The 24358-nt window shown below is 50.8% G+C and overlaps 2 protein-coding genes across 9 annotated transcripts in view; both read right to left on the reverse strand.

Moving 5' to 3' along the window:
* The window catches only part of ARHGEF9 (Cdc42 guanine nucleotide exchange factor 9), a 200487-nt gene that overhangs the window by 107216 nt on the left and 68913 nt on the right, over window positions 1-24358 (reverse strand). Inside the window, exon 1 of one of the 8 annotated variants that reach the window (XM_062584968.1) lies at window positions 15556-15625. The exons of 6 other annotated variants lie outside the window; for them this stretch is intronic. In XM_062584968.1, the coding sequence (XP_062440952.1) occupies window positions 15556-15585 (30 nt within the window). In that variant the 5' untranslated portion in view covers window positions 15586-15625. Of the gene's footprint in view, window positions 1-6116; window positions 6196-15555; window positions 15626-24358 lie in introns of those variants that run through there. One more of the 8 variants, XM_062584969.1, reaches the window with a different exon arrangement.
* On the reverse strand, window positions 6251-6524 carry LOC134145451 (uncharacterized). Its single transcript, XM_062584971.1, has one exon. It carries the CDS (start codon window positions 6459-6461, stop codon window positions 6282-6284), a length of 180 nt encoding a protein of 59 aa, XP_062440955.1. The 5' UTR covers window positions 6462-6524; the 3' UTR covers window positions 6251-6281.

The raw sequence follows: 24358 nt of genomic DNA on the forward strand, positions 1-24358 counted from the left end.
ATTCAGACGCAACCAGATTTTGTTGCCATTTAAAGGACGTTAATTTGTGTTTCAGAGAAACTTTAAAAGCTGTTTCATCTAGATTCCAAATCTGTTCTACAAATGTTACTTTTTAACTTAATTCTCACAAAACCCCACGGAAGACAAAGCATCCAGCATGCCCAAAAGCTTTGGACTAAACATTAAAACCGAACACGAAAGTTTGATCATATTTTTCCAAGATTGCAATAAAACTGACTGAAGCTCAACGAGATAAGGAAAGAGAATTGCACATAAATTAATCAGTACCTTATCAAGCCAAGAAGGAACAGCTGATAGCAAGGTTTTTCTAAATTCGGTATCAGAACAGAAACTCCAATGCACAACCTATTAAGAAAATCTTGTCAGATGTGCAGAACATAATACAAGAATCAGAGACAATACGGGGGACGTGGTCCAAAGAAATGCTTTGAAAAATAGTCTTTTGATAAATGCAGGCAAAATTGTGACTCTTTTTTCCTTTTTTTCTCAACAGGAACAATTTTATGTGACAAAACTTTTCTGCAGATAAGCCCAACAAGTGAGCCCAGTGTTTACCGGGATGAAAGACTGATCCTTTGAGCATTTCTCTACGTTTATATCTATCTTTGCGTAGCTGAGACCATCCTGTATTTTTTTTAATTCTGCGAAACACCTCCCACACCATTTAGGATCCTTGCTGCTTTCAAAATCCCTGCAGCTCTGCCGAGGTCTCTCCTATCATTTTTTGCCTGTGACACTGCAATCGCTTTTGCAGCCACAAGCTCACAAATAACAGCTTAAAGAGTCCGGGACCAGCAACGGGAGAAACGTAACCCTTGAGAAACGGCAGCTCCCAGGCAAACACCTGAGTGAAAGGTGGTGCAAAAGATGGGGCAGATGCTGAAGCACTTGAGACCTTCCGCATGGGCATGAATAGATTCGTCTGCTCCTGGACTTTGCTACGCTGGGATCTTCAAAATCTCTTGAAAGATGTTCCTCACTAGGGTGCAAACACCTTCCTCCAGAAATCACCCAGACAAGCCAGGTTGCCTGACGTGCACCACCAAGGAGGAAGGGCTTGGAGCCTGCTTCTGTCCCTTGCTCTGCTCCTCGCTTGCCACGCCGCCATGCTTTGCTGCCAGACCGCCTTGTGCCTCAGTTTCCCTGACTGCCTTATGGGCACAGCGAGGGCTACCCAAAGCCCCTTGCATACGAATAAACCAGAGTTGGATGAAACCCAGATCTAATTCTTAAAATATCTTCCTGTTTTGCTCCTTCAGTCCCTAGGGCTCTCTTGACATTGATGGTAACACGTCCATCAACGGGAGAACTCTGAAGGCTTCTTGCCTTCTACTCAGGCTTCCCTGTGAACATGCCACTGGTATGATAGTCCCGACAACACAAGAAAAATACTCCACAACGACTGTTTTTAGTTGGAAATAAGCAGCTGGGCTGCCTGGTACTTTGCTGGTGAGGAGGACAGCAGGGATAGACACAACCCAGCCACCAGACAGTTCTTTTGAATTGTGAATAAGACTCATTTCTGCTCAGCGTCCCAAGAAATTCAGCCATAGTGGACCAAAACTATATACATATATATATACATATATATATATATAAAATCTGTCATGATTCCTCCAGCAGCATCTGTTCTTAGTTGGGAGCATAAATCACTAGAGCTTACCATCTAGGACAGGATTCCCTCTGAACGCACGCAGACCCCTGCCATGCGGACAGAAAAACAACACTTTGCACCTAAAGGACCTTGTGGAAAGAAAAGAACTAGGAGCCGGCCAGCGTTGGCTATGCCTCTGCAACGTCCCTCTTCTGCAAGCGGGGAGGAAAAGTCCCGAGAAGGCGAAGCAACGCGCCCAAGGCCATACAGTGCATCAGTGGCAAAGCCGGGACCCAGCGGACCTATCCTCCGCCACCACTGCAAGCACTAAACAAACTCCCCCTCCTCGCAGCAGGACGATTCTTACGCTGTTATTAACGTTAGGTGATTTTCCTCAAGCTTCCCAACTTGCGACGACTGGAGATGCCTCGCGTAACAGAGACAGATCGCTGCACGTTAGCAAAACAGCTCTCAAAAAATGTCCCTTATCCAATATATGTCGAATACAGCCACGACGCCCCGTTCCGGAAGACATAACGCGGCGAATGCAAAACGCAGCAAACTCCCCTCCCCGCCAACACAGGCGCACGGGCAACAGCAAGACGGCACAGGCGGATCGCGTACCTCCGCGCGAGCAAGCGAGCGCTGTACACAAAGAGCGCTGCGTCGCCCATCGCAACCGGCTTCCGCGAAACACAGCAGCAGAAGAGCCCCAGCAAAACGACGCGAACGCTGGGGAGGCAACAAATTTAAAGCAAAAGAGAGAGGGGGAAAAAAAATCAAAATCAGCATCAAAACTTACATGGATTTTTGGCAATTTTCCTTCGGACATTTATACGCAGCAGCTGGGCCGCGCACCCAACACCTGATCCGAAAAGAAACACAAGCACATTATGCAAACAGGCGGGAGGCAGGTGCACGGGCGGCTCTGGAGCGGGTTCAGCGAGGGGCTGAGAGGCAGCGGCCCCGCGCCGCCCCCCCCCCCGCGCCCACGCAGACCCTCCTCCGCTAGCGAGCACCTGCTGCCGTCCCGGGGCCAAAGCTGGATGGACGGACGGACGGACAGGCAGCACGTCGCAGATCTCCGAGCTCTCCCAGTCCCCCCCCCCCCCCCCCCGTTTCCTTTTAATGTGTCACGGGAGGTGGCAAACAGCGGTGGGAAATAGCCAGGGAGGGCGCGCGGGGTTGGGGAGGGGAGGAAACCTTTACGGCAAGGGGGAAAAAAAAGAAAGAAAAAAAGAAACCCCCCGCAAATGGAAGCAAACCCTCTTATTCGCCCTAAAATGAGCATTAAAGCCACGGCGAGGGCAGGACTGGCGCTGGTAAACGTGCCGCGGACGCTTTCTCGGCAGCATCCGAAGCGGGGAGAAACGCGCCGTCTCCCCTTATCGAAGGAAGGCGCCCGAGTCCTCCGGGAGGAACGGACTCGTTCCGGACTGCGCGGAACAGGGTTGCTATGATACAGTCGGAGGCATTTTCATGACTCCCGGGGCGAATCATAGCACTGAATCCCGCCCGAGCAGCCGAACGGCGAGTCGGGTCTCCCCCGGCAGCCCGAACACGCAGCAGCAGCCGCGACGAGCTTTCACGGCTCTAAACGCGCCGTTTTCAACAAAATTAGCCTTTTTCTTGGAGGCTGCATTTTGCAGCGGGTCAGCGGTTTCGGTTTTATTTGAAGCAAGGGTGCTGCTTCCCCCGCCGGGCTGCAGCATCCCCCACAAATCGCCCCCTCCGACTCTGCCAGCTTCCCGGCGCGGGTCGGCCGCTGCGAGGAACCAGGAGCGGCGGCAGAAAGCCGCGAGGTTGGCAGCGATCGAGCCGTTCCTGAAAAGCTGGGGTCGTTTTAGCTCGCTAACCCGCGCCTGCAAAGCTGGCGGTCCGAGGCCCAGCTTTGCGGGCTCCGAAAATGCAAAAATTGCAGGGGCAAAACTACGCCAAGCAGGGCGCAGGCACGTGTTTCGGCACCATGCAAAGTTTTCTGCTCCGAACTTTCCCGTTGCCCTCTGTTTCCGGGCCACTGCTAGCCTTTGGGAGAATAAAATGTAATAAAATTGCACTCATCTCGGGATAAAATCGCATTCGCTCTCTCAAGCGTGGTGCGTTATGCAAGGCGACGAGAGCCCGGCGATGCCTCCCCGTGAGCAAACCCGCCACCCTCGTGCATCCCCCCACCCGGCTTTAAATCCCCCGGCAGCTCAAACCACCCCCACGATGGGATTAAAACCGGCTCGTGCAAATCAACGCTTGAACGGAGAAACTCCGCGCGCACGCTCTGACACGCGCCGCCGTGAGCCCGCACGCTGCCGAAACATAAACCGCGAAGCCCGGGCTCGGCGCCAAGGGTTGCGCTCGCACGCTACCAAGAACCACGCCGGGTCCCCGGCCTTCCTCGCCGAAAGCTCGGCGAAAGGTGCTCGGGCCCGGCGTTTAACCGTACGGGAAATGAACGTTCAGGCACCGTCGGATCCCATTTTTCCTCCCCCCCCCCCTTTTTTTACCCCCGTTTTTCTACCCGCGCTCCTCCAAATCGTGCCGGCGCCTCTCCAGCGGGGGTCCTGGGGCGGCTGCTCGGCCATCCGTGCCCGCTCCTGAGCTTTCCGAGGGACTCTGATGGTGGAAATAGAGCCACCAGAGTCCCTCGGGCTCTGTCGGGGCTGCTCAACAGTCCAAAGCACCCTCCTCGTCAAAACTGCTCGTTTCAAGGAAAGACTGTCGGCTTTTACGAAGCGAGGCAGATGCCACCTCCACGGAGAGCTACAAGTGAGTAAGGGGAGACCCAGGCAGCGGGCACTGGAGGGGCAGCTTTGGGCTTCCTTCACTGCCTTTTGGCGTTTCTATCCACTAAAGTGGGCTACGGTCATGAAAAAACCACCCAGTGAGGTTTCCCCCCCCCCTTTTCATCTGCAGCCAAAGCCAGGTTTGGAAGTGCCAGATTTGCAGCACCGAACTTCATTTCGAGTCGTGACAGCAGCCGGGAAGAACTCTGCTCCTAAGGACATCCACGCATTTAACTTGCAGCAGATCGACTCTCACGCAGGAATAACCACGGCTCAATCTACAAGCTCCAGCTGTGTCTTTAGGAATCGGTTATGTGAATTTTTCCAACTAGCGGAGCGCATAGAAAAATAATACAGACAGCTGGAATTAGCACAAACTAGTTAAATTGCCAAAGCAATATAATTCCAGTGACTATTATCACAAGACGTAAACATTTTCCAATTAAACTGTGATTTTTTTTTTTCTTGGAGCAATCCTGATCTTTCCCGGTGGGGAAAAATAATCTATAACAAATAGGAAAGATCGCTAGGGGCAACACTACTAATATTCAGAGACATATTTTCAAGGAGAAAAGATGTTACTCTTTTTCAGACGTTCCTTTCATTTTCTTCCCAAACTTCACATGCTGCAACTCGATTCCCCCAAGCCACCTCCGAGTGCAAGCTGTAAACACTGTAATTTTGGTCTAGACATCTTTCAAGGGAAGGACCTCTAGCTAGTGGACACCTTTTCATCAAGCCCATAATATGTAACTCAGCACTTCGTTTCCAAGAAAATCAATGTAAATGAAGTCACGCAAAACAACCCAAACAACCCGTGTCAAAATCGTGTTAGCCTGGAGAGGGGCAAAGCTGCTTCTTAGCACATTACCAAAAACTGTGTGCATATGCATATAAATATATACACGTATCCAAAAGAGACAGAAAAATAAGATTTCTAGAGAAATCAAAACAAGCCCTGCGCCCCCCGTATCTGTTGCTTTAGCAAAGCAGAACAAAGCATGCATCCCCTTTTATCCCTGATCCCTCCTTCCCAATTTGCAAAGGTATAAAACACATGCAAACAGAGTGGGGGGAAAAAAAACCCAGCGGGTTGTGTCTCAATGCCTCTTACATCTTTAAAGAGAGCAGCTAGGCTAAATCAGCGTGGATGTAGAATTTGGAGGCTTCGGGGCTGGATACTGAGAAATCCAGTCGGATCATCAATGCAATACAGAGAAATAAACAGATCAGAATTCCCCTCCCCCCTTTCTGTGGCTGAATATTATTTTAGCAAAGATTTAATCCTTTAATAGGATTTCTCATTCCTTCCCCCCACACCATTAAAAATGCCCAGCTCGCACTTTTTGCTTGCACACAGCACCTCTCTCTCACCTGGCAGCTACACGGTTATTCTCACGGACGCTACAAATTAACTGCTTGCTAGAAATTTCGACCAAAAGCACTTCTTACTAACTTGAGCCCCCGTTTTCCAAGGAAGCAAAATAACCCAGCCGGTGCTCATCGCGGAAAGCTATTTTCACCCGGCTGCGAACTAAAGAGGCACCCAGCTCGCTCGCGACTGCGGAAGGACCGACGACCGGAGCACCGTTATTTAGCACATTTAAAACCCCGGCAAAAAAAAAAAAAAAAAAAAAAAAAAAAAAACAGCTACACTTACAGGCATACTTAAAAGACAAGACATGACAAAAGATTTAGGGAGAGATAATATACCAACGTCATACATATCACAGCGAGGCCATGTTGAAGCTCAACGCGTTTCCCCCCTCAGTAAGAAATCTCTCTCTCTTTCTCTCTCTCTCTTTTCTCTCTCTCCCGCTCGCTCGTGCTCGCTTGTTGAATTGCTAGTGGTGGTAGTAGCCCCCAACAGCTCAGGAGAAAAAATCCATTTAACGCGTGCCCAGGAAGAACATGAGTATGACATTCACAAGCAAGAGCACCACGATCACGGCAAACACGACCACCGTTTGGACATCCAAGGTCATGGTGCAATGCAGAACACTGTAGTGTTCAAGGTGGGGGGCTGGCAGATTTGGAGAAGTCAACCTCTGCTCTGTAAGACTGTCCATACATCCACCATGCTAGAATAGAGGAGCGAACTGGCCGCGGCTGCCGTTTGCCTCAGGAACGGTTCGGGCTCCGCTTTTTGGCTTTTTTTTTTTTTTTTTTTTTTTTTTTTTTTGGTTGTAGATGGGGCGGGGGGGGGTTGGTCCCCCTCGCTGCTGCCTCTAGCTCCTGCAGGAGCCCGCTACGCCGAGCATCCTCACGCCCAGTGAGCGCTCCGGCGGCGAGACGCGTCCTCCGCGGGGAGCCGGCGAGCGCCGTCCGCGCCGTCGCGCCGCGGCCGCGCTAGTCGGGGAGGCCGGTGCGGACGAGGAGCCCGGGCGAGTGCGGCGGCTCGGCGAGCGGCGGCTGCTGCATCCCCCGGCGCCGGGCGGCCCCCCGCGCATACTAATCAGCGCCGGTGCCCGGGCGGCAGAGGCAGCGCCGCTGTCACTCAAACGCCGGAGGAAGCGGCGGCCCCATAAATACAGGCGCCTTCCGCCGGCGGCGGCGCAGCGCCCGCGGACGGCGCAGCGGCCGCCTCCGCGAGCCGCACCGCAAACGCGCCCGGCGCGGGGCTGCGCGCGGCCGCTGCGCGCGGCGCCGCCGCCGCCGCTCCCGGCTGCGCCGGCGGCTCAGGTGCGTCCCGGCCCCGCCGCCAGGGCCGGGGGGAGGCACCGGGGGGGGGGGGGGGGGCTCCTCGGGGCTCCCTGCCGCAGCCGCGCAAGCTGCTTCCTCCGGCGGAGTCACCCGCGCACGCCGCGCTCGCGGCCCCGGCGCTGCCCCCGAGCCCCTTCGCAGACCCAGCAGCTACCTTAGAGCGGCATCCTCCCCCCCCATCCCCCCCCCCCCCCAAAAAAAAAAGGCTCAGCTGGAAAAAGTGATTTACAGCAGCGAGCGGAGGACAAATGTAGAAATGTTGCCAATATGCAGATGCATCTCGCCCTGTCGCTGCAAGGCGGGAGCTGGGGAGTTTCTGCCCCGCTGCAGCAGCCCCCCGGCGCGGGCAGCACGCTGGCAGCATTTGCGGGGGAAGCACAAGCCAGCTTATGCCCCGACCCTCCCCGGCTCGCCAGAGCTGCTGGCCTGTGCTGCGGACAGCGCATCGGCTGGAGCGCCGGGCTCCAAACTTGCATTTTCCACTGCTAAATCGAGTGGATTGTCAGCCTAACACAGAATTCCTAATGCCATCCTAGGCTGAGCAGAGCAGCAAACACCTGGCGGATGGGGAGGGATTATTGCCGTCCCCAGCTTTTTCCAAACCCATACAAGCAATTTTCCAAAGCCCGAGCCTGAACTCCCAGGAATGTCCAGGAAGTCTCAGTTTTGGCCTCAGCAAAATAAGTGATGGGCCCGAGTGACTGCAAATTTAGGTGCATCTTTAGGCCAGTTAATCTTTTTCTCTAAATTGGAGCCTGGGTCTGATACACCTTTATTTCCTAGGGAAAGCATCCGCGGAGATTTTCTTCCTGGATGCAGCAAGCCCAGGCAGTCCTGCGGGTGGCGGAGCGCTGCGGGGGGGGGGGCTGATGGGAAGCAAGGCAGAGGAGCCGGAGCAGGGAAAGGGACCGACTGTCCAGCACCGGAACTGCAACCGGAGCTGCTCCCAGGCCACGCCATCGCAGCAGACCCGGCTCGGCCCCCTGCCTTGTGCCGGCTTGTTCGCTCCCGTCCAGCACTGAGGATGGGGAAGCAGCAAGCTGGACCCTGCGTGCTTCTGCATGTATGTATGAGGGGAAAAGCAGGCAGCTAAAAACAGCAGAAACCTCCAGAAAAAAAAAAAAAGAAAAAAAGAAAAAAGGCGCAGCAACTATTGCACATGCTCAAAAGCCACTTCCGTGGCTGAGAAGCAGGATTTCATTAGGAGCGATGTGCCTGGCAGGTCCCCGGCAGTCATCCTGCCAGAGCTGAGCCAGTCAGCGCGCAGGGGAGGGCAGAGCTTCCGCGCGGAGGCGATGCAGGCGGCCGCCCGCCTTTAAACGAGGGGCCCCCGCTCTCCGGGCACAAACCGAGAAAAGATGCGTGATGGTTACATAAAACACCGCCTCGCCAGGCTCAGCCCTGTTCCGGCAGCGCACGTGCCCCGGCGTTGCAGCAGCTTTCACGAGCTGCGATTTGCAACGCGAGATAAGCCACGGCCTCTGCTATACGAGAAAGCCGTTGGCAGCTCCAGCATCCTGCATCAGTCGCATCGACAAGGAAGGGGCCACGGCTTCCCCTAACGCGTTACCTACATGCCTGTATATATACATACGTGTACATAAATCTCTATAAACGTACAGAGATTTGAATATACTTGACTCCCAAATAAGAGGCAAATCAGAAAGACCGTTATAACAATGCTGATTGCAATAACGTTAATTTTGAGATATCGCACTGATGTAGACGCTGCCAAATCTTAATTCCTCATGTGCGTAATTGGGCCAAGCCATGTGACCACGACTCCCTCCAATGGACATCTCCAGCAAGTAGCACAGCCCACTGCTTTCGGCTAAACAAATACAGCTTTTCCTCGGGATCCAAATCCCCGAGGATTCAGACTGGGAATGCGTCAAGGTCCTACATTCACCTCCCACCGCCAGGAACACCGGTCTCCACGTGGGCTGCCTGCCGACGGCAGGCCAAGCCAGTGGCAGTAGGGGGTTTGGCCCCAATTCCCTGTCCTGCACGTGCAGAAGCTTCTCTGCTCCCCTCCATTTCTCTTCCATTAATTGCAAAAATGAAGCACTCTGACAGGTAACCTTAACACTGACCCAGCAACTTATCTTACCGCAGCTGGAGACAGCGTTGGACGTGAGCTCGGTGATTTGGCACGAGCACCTCACCTCTACCGGCCTAGGAAAACGTGCTCACCAGCCAGCCAAAGGCAATAAATCTTCCCGGGAACCTGGGAAAGTTTTGGACAGACCCTGATTCTGAGTGGGAAGTAGGAGTGTGGGACTAAACCACAGCGTAAGGGGAAAGGGCTTGTACACTACCATCGTCCCTGCGCTTCCTTGGTTCCTCCTCCTGCATTTTCCGCTTGAGCACGAGAACTACATTGCAAAAAGGAGGATTTTCTTAAAGATGCCACTTTTTTCTCACTGCAAAAAACATCCGACTCTGACACAGAGCCCTCTTCTCCCCTGCTTCGGCCAGAGGGGAGGCGTCAGCCTACGAACTGCCAAGCTCGTGCAATGTGCAGTTTTTCTTGGGGAACTCAGAAGTTTTATATGTTTATGGATTAACTTCATTGGAAGCTTTGGGTTCCAGGACCTCTGAAAGGCCCCAAATGCCCCAAATCAGTTATCCAAACCGAGCAGCATGCAAAACCGCAGAGTATTTGTAAGAATTTGGTCTCAGGGAGCTGATCTTGGCAGTTAAAGCCAACTGCTTCTCCTTGCCCATCCACTCCATCTTTCACATGCAAAGTTTCCTCACTTTTGATACAAACTTAGGCTTCTCTTCCAGAAACTTCCCCTTTTCCTTTGCTATGTTCTACATATCTCCCTTAAAAGGCTTTTCTTCACCCCATCAGCTTGAGTGTCCTCTACCAAACAAGAAAGTTCAAACAAACTTCAGCTTCCTACAGCATCTCATGTATTAATTGCACAATGTGCTTTACCAAGCGTAACGAGACAAGCAAATGATTCATTTATAAAAGTAATACAAAACATAATTACAGAAAGACAAGGGGGGAGGAAGAAGAGGGAGGCAAGATGAAAAGATGATCTCGAAAGCCAGTGGGGCGTAAATGGACTTTTAGAGGAGAAGGCTGAGGTGAGAGCCTGCAAAGCAGCGAAACGGGGGGGAAGATCGATGGGCACCAGAGTGGAGAGAGACCCAGGAAGCTGCTTTTGCAGCAAGGCTGTGACTGCTAGGAAAAAAAAAAAAAAAAAAAAAAAGGATTTTAAGCCTACTTTTGCAATGTTTAAAGAAGTAAAAGTGCTCACTACCGGAGGCTGAGCTGGCCGTGCTGCTTAACCTGCCTGACCAACCGGACAAGAGTGTTAGCCAAGGAGACTGACCTGAGCACCTGGGTGTTCCACGAAGACAAAAAGGTGGATTTCACCAAAATCTGGGAAGCATCACTCTGACCTTCCCAGCTCGGCCCTTGGCAGGCAGAGTATATACAGCTGAAGATGCACAGAGTGCGGACAAGCTCTGTTAGATGACCCCTTTCCCATTTTTCACCCGTTCTAATCTTGCCTCAGAAAACAAGAAGTGACACTGTAGAGCCAAATTATGTCCCAGTATGGGGATCTACCTATTTTAACCATTTCCTTTAATACTCGTAGCCAGATGGCAATTAAATGTGGGCCTGAGAGCTTACTACCTACTCGTGTACTAATCATAGCTGACTGTCTTCTTCAAAACCAACCATGTTCCACATGGACAACTGTTAACCCCTTGAGAAAGGGCGGCGGTGACATGTCAGATGCTTGGACCACATCTGAAAAGGAGACCTCAGTTAATCCTGGTTCCTTCTACAAACAGAGCCAATGTCTCAGCAGATGGTGCTCTTCCCTCTGCCAAAGAATTAAAGCACATGCATGATGCTGGGAAGGGGAAGATGAAGCCAAAGACTTGTCCCTGTGGTCTTACAAGGTGCTCGGGTGCTTCCTCCAGAGCACCCTGAGCAGATCCCACCAGGGTGCTTGCTCTGCAACCAACACACCCTCGCACCGATCATCGCGTCCCTGCTCACGTCCTGCCCCATCCGCTGGGCCGTGCCACCAAGACTCAACTTCAAGGTCTACCCCAGCTGCGGCTGCGTTGCAAAGAAGCAAGGTGTGGGGGGGATGCACCGATATAACCATTTGCGTAGCTTTTGTAATACCGTGTAAATCAGAACTCAAATGGCAGGGAGTGTGAGCTGTCGGGGGGAGGCGGGGAGTTAATCCTGTTGTGCTTGTCTGGATTCCCCTGAGAAAAACAAAACTTCTATTTTTAAGTTTATCTGAACTTAAAGCACAAAGAAAGACTAAAATCTCATGCCTCCGGCAATCACGTTGCAACTGCTTTTCTTTCTACATGCATCTGCTCCACATCCCGGCCTGTACTCCAGAAACATCCTCAGACTCCCAGTTTTGAAAAATTAAAGAAAAAAACAGCTGTAAATCCACTCAAATCCAGGGGAAATCAGATGTGGGGACACCAATTACCCATGGTGACAGAGCAGACCTGAGGGACTGCAAAAGTTCAGCTTAAAAGATGACACATCAAGTTCAGGTGCTCATTTTCATCTTACGTAAGCTCTCTTGATCTGGAAAACTGGCCTAGAAAAATGCATAGGCTTCTCCGGGCTTCCAAATGAGCTTGGAAACCAGGGAAAAACCACGTTCAAAGTGCAGAAATATCCCAGAAAATTGCCCTCCTCCTTTTGCTGCTCCCTCCAGGGACTTTTTCAGGAATTCCAGGGCTTCTGCTCTCCCATCTGAAATTAAACTGCGGAGGTCTCCGCAAGACTGCTGTTAATCTACCCAAGCTTACTTTGGCCAAATAGGGAAACAGGAAATTATCCACCATGTATACCAGGCAAGCGGAGCCTGCCTCCCCCCAAAAAAACGAGGGAGGGGAAAAAAACAGCCCGTCGAACCCGGCGTTGGTGTAAGGAAGACGCGAGCAAAATCGCACGAAGGGGGAATTGCAGCTGGATACCAGCGGGTGCACGCAGCGCTCGCAACGCACGAGTTTTAACCGGCAGTAATGCCGCCGCCGACGAAGCGCCGGCGATCTCCCGGCCGGGAGCCGGCCGCCCAGCGCGACGCTCCTGCCCTCCTCCAGCAACGCGCGCCTTCCCTCGACTCGCCCGCGTTGCGTAACGGGCAACGCTATTTATTTATTTCGTGCTACGGCGTCTTTTCTTAACACGAGAGGCAACTGGCGGCTGAGATAGCTTGATGAATTTTTCCCATTATCTAAGAGCTTAGTCACCCAGGGAATTAGTCATGTTCAAAATAACAGCCAGGCTCAAAGATATTTGGAGCAACTGTTCTGGAGCAGAAGCAGCTAATGTCATAAATACATTAAGATGTTGGCTTGAAGCATTTCAGAGATTTTTCAAGAAATCTTTTTTTTTTAAAAAAAAAAAAAAAACACAATAAACAAGACAGTGGCAGAGAAGTCGTTGGGAGAAGGGACCAGAGCCGGGCCTCCGGTGGGACTGACACGAGGGCAACCTCGAGCGCACGGCTGGTAGTTAGCAACAGGTTTTTATTTAATATACTGCACTCCTCGCACAAAGGAGCGCCCTTCCGGCACTACTAGCGACACTTGGCCCGTTCACCACCAAATTCCTTTTGAACATATTTTAAGTTGTGATGATACATAGGAGGTTTTTTTGTTTGTTTGTTTGTTTATGATAGCCGTGATAAATATCAACACCTGATTATTTTAAATATTTGAACCACATGCCCTGTAAAAATCCGGCTTTAACAGACTGAGACTCCGCAGCTATTGAAACCATTGGCTGCACTCTGGCTTCCACAGATGCAAGATTAAGCAGAGAACGAGGCTTGGAGGGAATAAAGTGGAAACGATGAAGAGGAAGGAAATAAATTGAGGAAATGAAGAAGATGAAGATGCAAGCTTGTATTTCCTTTAACAAATACAACCAAAGCCGCAGGGGAAAAAAGGAAAAACTGCCCTTGTCAGACAAAAACTCCTTCAAAAAAGTTGTATCATGGCATGATTTAAACCAATTCATCTGATTATCCCGATGGATCAATATTCCCTGTGAAAAATGCCTGGCCAAATAATCATCATACTTACAATGCTCATCCAACGCTTATATTTATTCTCATCACTGGCAGTGACAATTGCTTTCATCTTTCAGGGTTCGAAGCCGACACTAGCAGAGTTTAGCAGCTCGGTACCAATGAAGCACGTAAAACACCCTCATGGGATGCTAGCATAATTGGCAAAAGATTAATTGTTTAAAAAATAGAAAGCAGCACACACAAAGGAGAAAAAAGAAGGCCCGACAACTTAATATTACAGAATAATAGCTCGGATTAAGTGGCTGATTTAGGAATAAAGAGCCACCTGCCATTAGAGCAGAAGGTACTATCATTGGTAAAATACAGCGACGTGCTTCCTGGGGACGGCTCGCTCCTAAAGGGCGCGCGTCTGATCCTTTAACCCGATCCAGAGCTGAGGATGCTAGAAAACAGCACTTTTGATCCATCAGTGACGGTACTCCAGGTTTCAACCAAAGTGACCAAGCAGAATAAAGCCCAGCGATGTTACCCAAAACAATTTTCCATTGCTGTTCTTTAATGAGTGTTAATAAAGTAATAACAGGGGAGAAAACAACAGCCAAAACCCATAATCAGCGGCTTACTGCTCGTGGAAATTGGTCCCGTGTTGGTGCAGATGAAAGGGTAAGGTTCTTCACCATGTGGGAAGTAGCTGAGCGAGTGCAAATGGATCAGCCAACCTCCTCCTGGGAGCAATAGCAGTAAACCACTTTACACTTCTATAGCAAATTTGGGCCAGAGGACCGGGACAATGATGTCTGCACTGACCCACTAAAGTGCAGCTGCTTCTGGTGTGGGACATCTCATCTGTTTAGTGGAGCGCTGCAATATGACCCAACGTTTTCAATACAAAAAAAACAACCCAACAGGAACAGCAGGGAAACTTGAGTTAACTGGATTATAACTACCTGCGTTGGCATTTGGCCAGGACATCTGGACCAAAGCTGCTTGTCTTGCAAGAAGCGAACAGAATTTGTAGCCAGCATGGGTCACCAGGACCCTGACTTCCCAGCCCACCGAGAGACCAAGCTCCCAGCGGCTCAGCCCCTCCTGGCGTGGGAGCCTTGTTCGGGCACCCACAGAAACAACGTCACCCATCGGATCGCTCAGACCCCGGCCATCCTCCCTGGCACCAGACCCCTCGTTCATAAACTACTACAGAGATCTCTGCTGGATTAATCTTATTTGGCTCAACGGTTTGATGTGGTTCTATGATCCATTCTTTTTCTCTTTTTTAAGTGATACAGAAATCCACAGAGAATCTTCAGACACTGCTGAGGTTGCTAAACCTGCCTACGACACAGAGACACCACAGCCCTCCGCTGCATTTTTCCCTAACTAGAAGGGGCGATCCTGGGAAATTCCTGGGAAGAGCCTGCTTCAACGTCAATCACTGGAGCTTCGTTTTCAAAATATATAGAGATGTATTTTAAATTATTGCCTAGCCAGTAACCATTACGATTTCTCGCTAAGAGAAGGCAAAGATCGGACTCGTCGGAAGCAAAATAAATGTCCCTTAGTGCCAGCGGCCAGATGAGGTTTTGTGCCTGCGCAGCACCCCGTGCCCCCCCCACCCCCCCGCCGGAGCTCCGCACCTCCCTGGGAAGCAAGGGGAAAGAAAGCGAGAGCGATATCCAGCTTCCCCTCCTTACTTGCTTCCAGCCCGGCGATCCCTGAGGATGGAAACCGGCGGAGGGAGCGGGAGGCGACTGGTGCTGCCCCGGCACGGGCGGCGCGCAAGGGAAAGCCGGGAGGCTCGGAGGGGGCACCGACCCCCCCCCAAAAAAAAAAAAAAAAAAAAAAATCAAAGCCCGGAGGCGGCAGCAGTGCGGGGGGCGGGGAGGGACACGGCATCTCCCGGGGGGACGTTTCCGACCCGGGAGGCGGCGGGATTTCCGCGCCCCCCCCCCCCCCCCCCCCCCCCCGCCGCTCTCCGGAAGCCTCCGCTCCTCAGGGGAGCGTTTGCCAGCCCGGATGCAAGCGGTGCAAGCGGTGGCAAGGACGCTCCGGCTTGGCAACAAATTCTCCCCCCCCTCCCCGCTTCCCTTCCCCTCCCCTCCCTTCGCCTCCCGTCCCCGCGACTCCGGGGGCAGCGGCAGAGCCGAGAGGTGCCGCCGCCCGGCAGCCCCCCCCAAAACCCCGGGAAGCATGTCCCCCCCCTCCCCTTTCCCCAACCACCACCCCCACCCCGCTTTTAATTTCCTCCTCGGCGCAGCACTTTGGCCCCTAAACCAACGCCGAGCCCCTAAAAATGGCTCCGGAGCGAGCCGGGGTTTCAAGGACGGGCTGCAGGGAGGCGGGCGAGGACGGCGGCTGCTTGCCCGGCCCGCGCGGCGAGCTGCGCCCAAAGCCGGAGCCGGAGCCGGCTACCCGGACTCACCATTCCCGAGCCATCCCTTAGCCACTGCATCTTGCCGCCGCCGCCGCCGCCGCCGCCGTCCTTACTAGCAGGGAGGGGAGGAAAAGGGAAAAAAAAAAAAAAAGGAAAAAAAAAAAAAAAAACAGCGCTGCTGCCTGGCGAGAGGCGAGCCGGAGCCCCCCGCCCCCTCGGAGCCCCGGCCCGGCAGCAGCGCCTTGCCAGCCCTCCACTCCCCACCTGCGATTTTAGGGGTTTCTTTTCTCCCCCCCCCCAATCCCCGATGGAGGGATTTGGAGGGGGGGGTCTTATTTCCCCCCCCCCCTTCCGCCCTTTGCCTCTCCCGCAGGAGCTGAGGGATGCAAAGGGGAGGGAAGGGGCAGCCAGCAAAACTTAGGGAGACTCCACGCCGGCTCCGAGCCCCCACCCTGCCGCGCGACTCCCGTGGCCGCCGAGCCGCCCGGCCGCCGCGCTCAGGCCAGCGCTGACGTGCGGAAGGGCAGCGAGGTCCCTCCGCTCCCCTCGGGCCACCCGAGCCCCCTTTCACCCCGAAACCAAACCTCCCGGCTGGGACTCGGCACCAGGGATGAGATCGGTCTGGCACCGGTTGGGAGAGATGACAGCACGTTGGGCTTGCATGCCCAACAGCAAACTGGAGGGAACGCTGCGTTCTCCAGCTGAGACACCTATGGCCACGCCGTTCTCCCCGTTTCATAGGTGACACACAAAGAAGCAAAGGAAAACCTGTAGAAAAAAGCTAAAGTCACTGCTGCTACATTTGTAGAGGATGTAGGAATTTATTGTGCTTTGTTTTTTTTCCCCATATGCTCCTGCCTCAAGGGCAGAAGGTGCCGCCTCCTCCTCCTGACCTGTGGAGGAGCCCAAACTCATCCTCCACCTGGAGATTTGGAGTCAGCAAACATCAGGCAGCTCCTCGCAACTGCCCCTTTCTGCTCCTTCTGTGCCATGCAGCTGGATGCAAGAGGGACCAGAGCCTGAGCATGCCCATTTATTTATTTAAATAAGACAGGACAGAAGTACAGGGAAGAGGGAATGGATACATCCTTGTATCCCACAGGCTCCATGTAGCCTGTTCTAGTTACATCAAGCCACATTTCATCACCTCTTATACAGACACTGACAGCATCAGTGTTTCTGGAGATGCTGCCAAAAGTAAGAGTCAGAAGGCAAATACTTAGAGATGTCCAAACTCTGGAATTCCACCCAACTTTCCTGTGTTAAGTGACGGGAAACCCAGGTAAATTACTGGCACCCACAGGGTGAGGGTGAAGGATAGAAGACCTGACAGATGGACAGACATCCTGTATGCACGTGCAGTTTCCTTTGGAAACCAGCCTAAAAATAAAAGCTACGATCTGGGCTATTTGGCACCGTAGGGCAAATGTTTTTCCAACGAAGACGTTAAACGAGAGATCTACAGTAATGATGTCACTCAAGTAACGCAAGCCAGACCCTCTGAAGCACAAGACCGTCCTAAGAAGTCACACTACCTGCCTCATAGCGATAACTCCACTACCTTCCGTCAAAGCTGCACCCATCTTAACCTCGACAGAGCAAACGGGGGGAGAAGCTGGGCCACAGCTCCCAGTCAGTTGCTCTAACTGGTAAAGTGGGTCTGGAGGAGGAGGAGGCCATTTTTGGTTGAGGGTTAGTTGTTATGCACAAGCAGAAATTAGGCCGATTTCTCTCCTCCCCGCTGTCTGCTGTTGATCAGGCCTGTCCATAAGGCTAATATGCCGCTGTTTCACTTCCTAGCCCTTGTTTACGCTAAGCTGTTTTGAGAAGTAAACGAAAGGTTAACTCTTGCTCCCCAGGAAGGTGACAAAAAGCAACGAGGACCAAAGATCAGCCAAATCCCAGAACTGGCTTCAGCCCGCACACAAGTCCAATCTGCCCAAGATCAGTGGGGCAGTGAGCCTCACTGGCACGTGAAAGCTCAGAAAGTACCTAGCTGCACGTCCTCCGCCAAGAAAATGCACCTTCGATGCTCCAATCTACATGCAAGGTAGCTTGCAGTCAGCCAGCTGGGCAGAGGACCAAATCCACAACCTCTGCCAGAGCAGGGTGAGGAATAGGAAGAGACACCCGCGAGCTGCTCCGCCGGAACGATCTTGAAAAAGAGGAAGGTACTTGCCGTTCTTGAAAGAGCACTGAGCCTTGGCTCCTTCGCAGGGCGTTGGGAAAGCGGCGCTGCAGCCAAGCGCCGGCGAGTGCGCCGGGGGAAGCCTCACCGGGACGCACCGGACACTTAGCATTTCAGCCGAGGCGCTAGCGCTGTGAGTCACGCCGAGCGCTACGGAGCAGCGCTACAGCCAGCGCACTCGTAGGAAAATCCATATTTGCCTAAGGCAGAAACAGAAAGTCAACTTCAAGCATACAGCAAGAACAGGCAGTGAAACAGAGTTTGCATCGCAGGCCTGGACTAGCTCCTTCCCTATGCTGTAGCTGGCCAAAAGGTGACCTTTGCTAACAGCGACAGTGAATAGACCCTCGGCAATGAGAGGTGGGGATGCGTTACAACCACATGGCAGGACATCCAGCATGTTTCTCCAGAGGTTCACGTCAGCTGGGGACCTGCCAGTGCTAGGCATGGAGCCCCCAGCCATAACTCACATGCCTGAGACAACTCCAAGCAGCACCGATTCCCTCTGCAGAGGCAGGGAGTATCTCCGAGAACAATTTTGCTTAGGTGAGCAGAGCAGGTCCTTGGTTTTTTCCAGGGGATAACTCCAGAGGATGACCCTGGTAAGGACTCACATGCACAGATTTATCATCAGTATTATGATGTCATTATGAATTTATTTTCAGCTGAACTGTGGCCTGATTGTATCATGGCTCTTGTAGGCCCTAGAACTCCCTATCTCTACAGAAGATGGACCAAAAAAGGCCAGGTGCACTTCAGCCTCTGGGAGCTGCTTCTGGATTCCTGTTGCCTGGGCAAGCTCTTTTTAGCATGGCCTTGCTTGTCGGGATCAACAAGTTTTTGAGTCGATCTAGCCCCTTCTTCTTACTCTCCTGAGAAAAACAGAACTATTTGTGGCGTGGAATATCCTTTCCAAACCCCATGAGGGCCACCACAATCTTCCACCACCGAGAAGCTGAGTCCCAACCCATTGCTGGAAGACACTGCTTTTAGACTGAGCCCTGACAGCCTCTACAACCAAGAACTTGACCTGAGCTGATCACCCGGCGCTGCTTCATCCTTGGTAGCTGGCTACAGACAAGATCATGTCAAACTGCAGGCCAATCTTTCCTTCAAAAGTCTAGTCTACTACTGCTTAACTGCTACATGACTGGTATTCATGAAGTGTAATAACCTCCAGGTGAGCGGAGACATGTGAAGGCAGAGGCAAGGTTTACCTGGAAACTGCGGTGTAGTAGGACTTGTGACTGATGAAAGTACCATAACAGTCAGAGTAATGCCACTTCTCCATACGCAACTTTTTATTTTTTTCCTAATTACTCGCAGCCGGAGATACTGGTTCAAAAGCAAAACAAATGGCTATGCGCAGAAGGATGTTTACTACCACATCACACTGCTTCAAAAGCAAAAAGGAATCGCCACCCTTAGACCTCATCGAACACCTTTGGAGTCACGCAAGGGACAGACTGAGATTTTTCTGGACATTTCCACTACAGTCTGCTGTCCAAGAGCAATCCTAAACATGATACTGGGATCTCAAACTTGATGGTAATTTTCTTAGCATCTGTGAGAGCGGCAAAGGAAGCCCAGTAGCATTACAGGCTTTTACCTTTCTCTAAAATCTGTATGTTATCATAGTACAGTGTCATCACTGAAATCTCCTTTAGAACTTCAAGGACTTCAAGGACTTCAAGAACTTAATCCCACCCAGCAAATGTCTCCCATTGCTTCTCCAGACCTGAGCTGCCTCACTCACGTGGGAGCCTGACAGCACTCTTTGGAGAGCCCTTTCCCATAGTGATTATTTCATTGCTGCAGAAGGCAGATGTTCTTCATTACATATTAGAGAGTACAGATGTGTTCTCTATTGAGCTGCAGGGAAAAGGTGCCTTATCCTACAGGTTAATTAATGAGTAGGGTGGGGGAATTTGTCTGACCTCTACCAGGAATTATCCAATTTGACTTTAAAAAATGATCAACTAGGCTACACAACTATGAAAAAGGCACTTACCTCTGGAAGAAAAAAAAAAACCCAAACCAAAAAACCTATGCAATACTTCAGTAATGGTCCAGCGCCTCTCAGATTAGCTCAGCAATAACACCGTGCTTTGGGCTCTTTCAAGATATTATTATTATTATTACTTATGCTACATTACAAGGTAGTGTGTTTGATCCTTAATTGGAGGTGACATATTTAGAAGCCTCAGTTGCAAGCAGCCTCCTGAACCAACTCTGACACAAAGATTGCTCTAGTCATAAATTATAGGACATAAACAAGTGCATAAAACTAATTTGTTCTGATGCAGCTGATCAGGATCTTGCTGTTTACCCCACAAAGATGGAAAGATTGGTATCTCCCTCTTGCAGCTGCAAACAAGAGGCACGAGGTCTTCATGGACTTGCCATCAAATCAGGGGCAGAGACACACATGGGAATCCAAACCTGCAGCCCCCCACTCTGAACCACCTCTCCACCCAGGCCAGCTGCAGGGATGCATGCTCTATATGCTGGCACAAACTCTAGTCTTATTCCTGATTTAATTATATAGACTTGGCACTATGAATTATTCGGTAGGTTTATACTTAGCAGCCACAGTGCGAGCACAGACGCCGGGCTGCTTGCAGGCAGAGAGGTGCACAGCACCCACAACTTGATCCTAGGGTGAAAGAAGAGCCTTGGCCACTCCGTCCAGAGATTGTGCCTCAAAAAACCAGGATTTCTTTCTTTTTTTTTTCTTGGCGGGGGGGTCTCTTTTAACAACAGAATGAGTTTCGAGTTGTGAAAGGAAGAAAAACTGTAATGTTTGATTTGCTAATATCCTTCGACTTTTTCCAGCAGTGGCATTTTTGAAACTCCCACACCTGCTTTAATTACGCCGCTGGCAGTCTGTTGCCAAGGAACGCGCTCTGTTGCCAAGGCCTCTGCTTTGGAGATGAAAATTAATAACCTGCAGTCAAATTAAACTTGTGGAGTGATGAGGAAAGCACCCCGGTTAAGATCCCCAAGCCCTTGAGAAGCCTCTCCAGTGTTAAAGCCTTCTTTTTGTCCATCTGTTACTAGCATTGCCCTAGTTCTGCTCATTCAGGGAAAATCCTATGGAGATTAAAAAAAGGAATAAAACTAAATTTGAAAAAAGAACGTTTCTTTTTTTTTTTTTTTTTTTTACAAGCAACAGAATGCATGTATTTAAATTTAGCTTGTGCATTTAGAGAGAGGGATCCACAGCCATAAAAGATTTGTAAAAGGAAACAAAAACTAAATATTACTACACACAAAACGACCTAGAGGGAGACGGTTTCTGATCTCCCCTGGGCCATGTATTTTAAGTTGAGAAGGGACCTGTATAGCCACCTACTCTGCCGCCTGCTTTCTCCCTCCTGCCTGGAGGGCTGGTTGGCCTCCAAAGTCCTGGTGTCTCCATCACCCAGGCGAGGGCTTAATGAGCAACTTGTATTTATAAGCTAATGGCCACAGATGGGTGTTCATTGAGACGCTGGGAGCAGCACTGAGCAGTCTTTTGCATGCACTCATCGCTCTTGTAGCGCTAACATTTAATGCGAGACGTGAGCTATTGCTCTGAAGGCTGGGTGCAAGCATCTCCACTTGCAGCCATGTCTTCAGGGCTTCGGTCTTCCTCTCCTCTCTCTCAGGCCTGACCTCAGCTGCGTGAGCAGGGGAACGGGGAAGTACCATCACCCAGCACATACTGCCACAGACCCAAAGTTGGAGCTGTTCCCACGCAGACCCACAGAAGCCCCTTCACAGCAGGGGTAGTTAACCACACATACAGGGCGTGAACACCGGCACGGATCAGCCAAATTTACAATTTCGGGTCATAAGCAGATGGAAGTCCACAAAGCTCAGATCTTGGGAGCAGTTATACGAAGACGGTCAAATAAAGGGGTTAAAACAGCTCTAGCGCTGCCTGGAAAGCCTTTCTGCAGAAAAGCAATTACCTTGCTAAACCAATATCCCTACACAGCACGTGAAGCCATAAATACATAGCATTCTCTCCCTCTAGCGGCTGGAGGCTCGGAAGGAAAGAGGACAGAACACGATCCTGCAGTTCCCGGAAACAATCGGCGTTATCCCCCCCCCCCCATCCTCCCGCAGGTATCCTAAAATCCCCATCGCAGATTCCATAGGCAGAGACCACCCCGGCAGACTGTAGCAAAGAGGAGGTATTGCAACCTTCGAGACAGCAGCAGGCAGAAGAGGATGCAACGAGCCGGTACCTAAATTCAGCCCGTTTTCCCTGGAGGGGTACCCGTTATTGCACCACAGTCACTCACTCATGTGTTTTGCCTGCATTTGTTTGTTCCTCCTCTCTGTGCCTATTCCCCCTGTCTCAAACACCAGTCCTTCCACCAGGTCTGCTCACATGCTACAGTGTTAGTGGACGAGGCATAAAAAAGCCACCTGGAGACGGTCCAACTGTCCGAGGAGAGCAGTGATGGGGTAAACCAAGTGCAACGCCTTGAGACAATATACTATGAAAAGTCAAGTCAAGTTTTCCTGAATACACATAGCTTATCCTAGCATTGCTCATTGCTTCTAAAGATGGCAAAGTCCTGAGACATGCATCACATTTCAGAGGCTCCCGGGTTTGGTTACTTGGCTTCTCTATGGATAGGAGCGCCAGGGCTTGTTTTGCAAGTGCTCTGCCACTCTAGCCATCACATAAGGGTAACTAGTATAGTACAACCTTCATTTTACATAAATGTAGCATTTTTGGAAGGAAGACAAGACACCGTACTGATTCAAGACATCTCCTTTCCGCTAGCTACAACAGAACGTTACTATTTTATATACTTTAACTAAAAAGCTTCACTCGATAGCAGACATCGTTACCTCAGCACAAAATATATGTGTGTGGGTTTTATATCATGCTGCAAGAATATTCGTGACAACAACCGCAAAAACGTGCTTATAAGAAAGGGCTGGGACGGGCGGAAAGGGAGAAAGAGGTGAGGGAGGCCATCCAAGCGAGCTGGCGGCTTGCATTCAAAGGCAACACTTGCAAATATTCTTTGCATTTTCGCCAGGCTCGTGTGCCAATCGCAGCACATCTATGTCTTCCCAACAGCCTTGGGGGAAGAGGGTGAGGGAGCCTGAAGTGGTAAGTAGCTGAGCTGTGGCTTTTGCAAGACCCGGCTCCTCACCTGCTCATAACCATCCCCGCGCTGCTGTGTTAAGAAGCGGATGCAAGCCAGAACGCATCCACACAAGCAGGTGCCTCGAAGAACCAATGAGACAGGCAGATGTTAAAACCACATGCATGCCAAAATCCCGTTTGAGCATACTTACTCCAAGCCCTATGGATGTTGCCATGTTTTTTTCCTGTGTTTTCTCCCCAGCCACTGTGGGTTCATGAGACGTCAGCATGAGCCAGCTGAAGGCTTCTCCTCTGGAGCCAGCCTAGGGTGCCAGCTACGCAGAGCACCCGTTAGGCAGAGCCAGCACTGGCCCCCAACAGCTGCTTGCAGAGAAACTGAGTCAGGCCTGCCCTTCCCCTTCCAAAACTGCCTCTTGCTATTTGGTATTTTCACTTGGCCATGAAGCTTGTAATTAGGACTCGAAGGCTCCTTGGCATCACTGCTTGACTACAAGGGATTATACAGATGCAAGGAATTTAAGAGCCCATGTGATGTGAAACGAGAATGCCACCCATCACCTTCTGCAACGCTAAATATACCAACATTTTACTATGTATTTGCCTACTTAGCCATCTCAAGAGCAGTCTGTATCAGCCCCTAAAGATGATAGTCTGCTATAAGAAGATAGTCTGCTATTTTTATATACATACATACATATATATATATCATGCTTGGCAATTTTTGTCACTAAAGCTCCATAGATGTATTATACACATGGCTTCTCATCCTTTTAAACTTGAACACGGGAGAAATCTACATTTATATATAATCTTCACAGGTTCTTAGAAAGGGATGTTGTCAGACAGGATGAGTGTCCTAACACCTCTGAGAGTGTAATTCTTGTAAACGGGGGATTTTAACAATGTTTTAGAATATGGGACGAGAACCAAGTTATACAGACAGCCATTGAAAACTTGTATTTATGCCATGTACAAGAATGGTAGATTTGGGTGTTTAACCCTAGATTGTCACAAAACGGAGACGTATGTAAAGTTCCTCAAGAAAGAAGTATTCATGATTACACGTGCCAGCCAGGTAAGGCTGCAAGATCAGCTTTTAAAATTACTTCCCAAATCTAATGCTTATGGAAAGGCATCGGGCAGACACGCTCATTCGAATGGCTAGAGACAGTCACTGAGATTCTTTGCAATCTCAACTGCGGAAAAATCAGGCAGAATCCAAGCTGCAGTGCTAAAATAAATGCTGGGTGTGTGGCCCTTGCATGCTTAAACTCAGTGCCAGACTGAGAATCTAAAAACATATGAAATGCACAAGATGGTCCAATCAAGATACATTGGCCTTTTCGTTAAAAAAACTCTACAAATTTTCCTCCAACTCTGAAATGAGGCCACAGCTTGGCTGAAATGTCCCAGCAACCAGTACAAAGCAGCACTAACAAGGGAAGATAACAGCATACAGGGGCATCCATACCATCTGCAAACAGCAGCTAAGGATTCATACATTAAGTATTGCATAAGTAAATACCCGAGTGGTTTCTTTCATTTCT

This window comes from Rhea pennata, chromosome 11 (assembly GCF_028389875.1).
Source record: "Rhea pennata isolate bPtePen1 chromosome 11, bPtePen1.pri, whole genome shotgun sequence".
In the NCBI taxonomy this organism is placed as follows: Eukaryota; Metazoa; Chordata; class Aves; order Rheiformes; family Rheidae; genus Rhea; species Rhea pennata.

Coding starts and splice junctions, on each gene's coding strand:
- LOC134145451 (XM_062584971.1), bottom strand. CDS start 6,461: ATGGACAGTCTTACAGAGCAGAGGTTGACTTCTCCAAATCTGCCAGCC.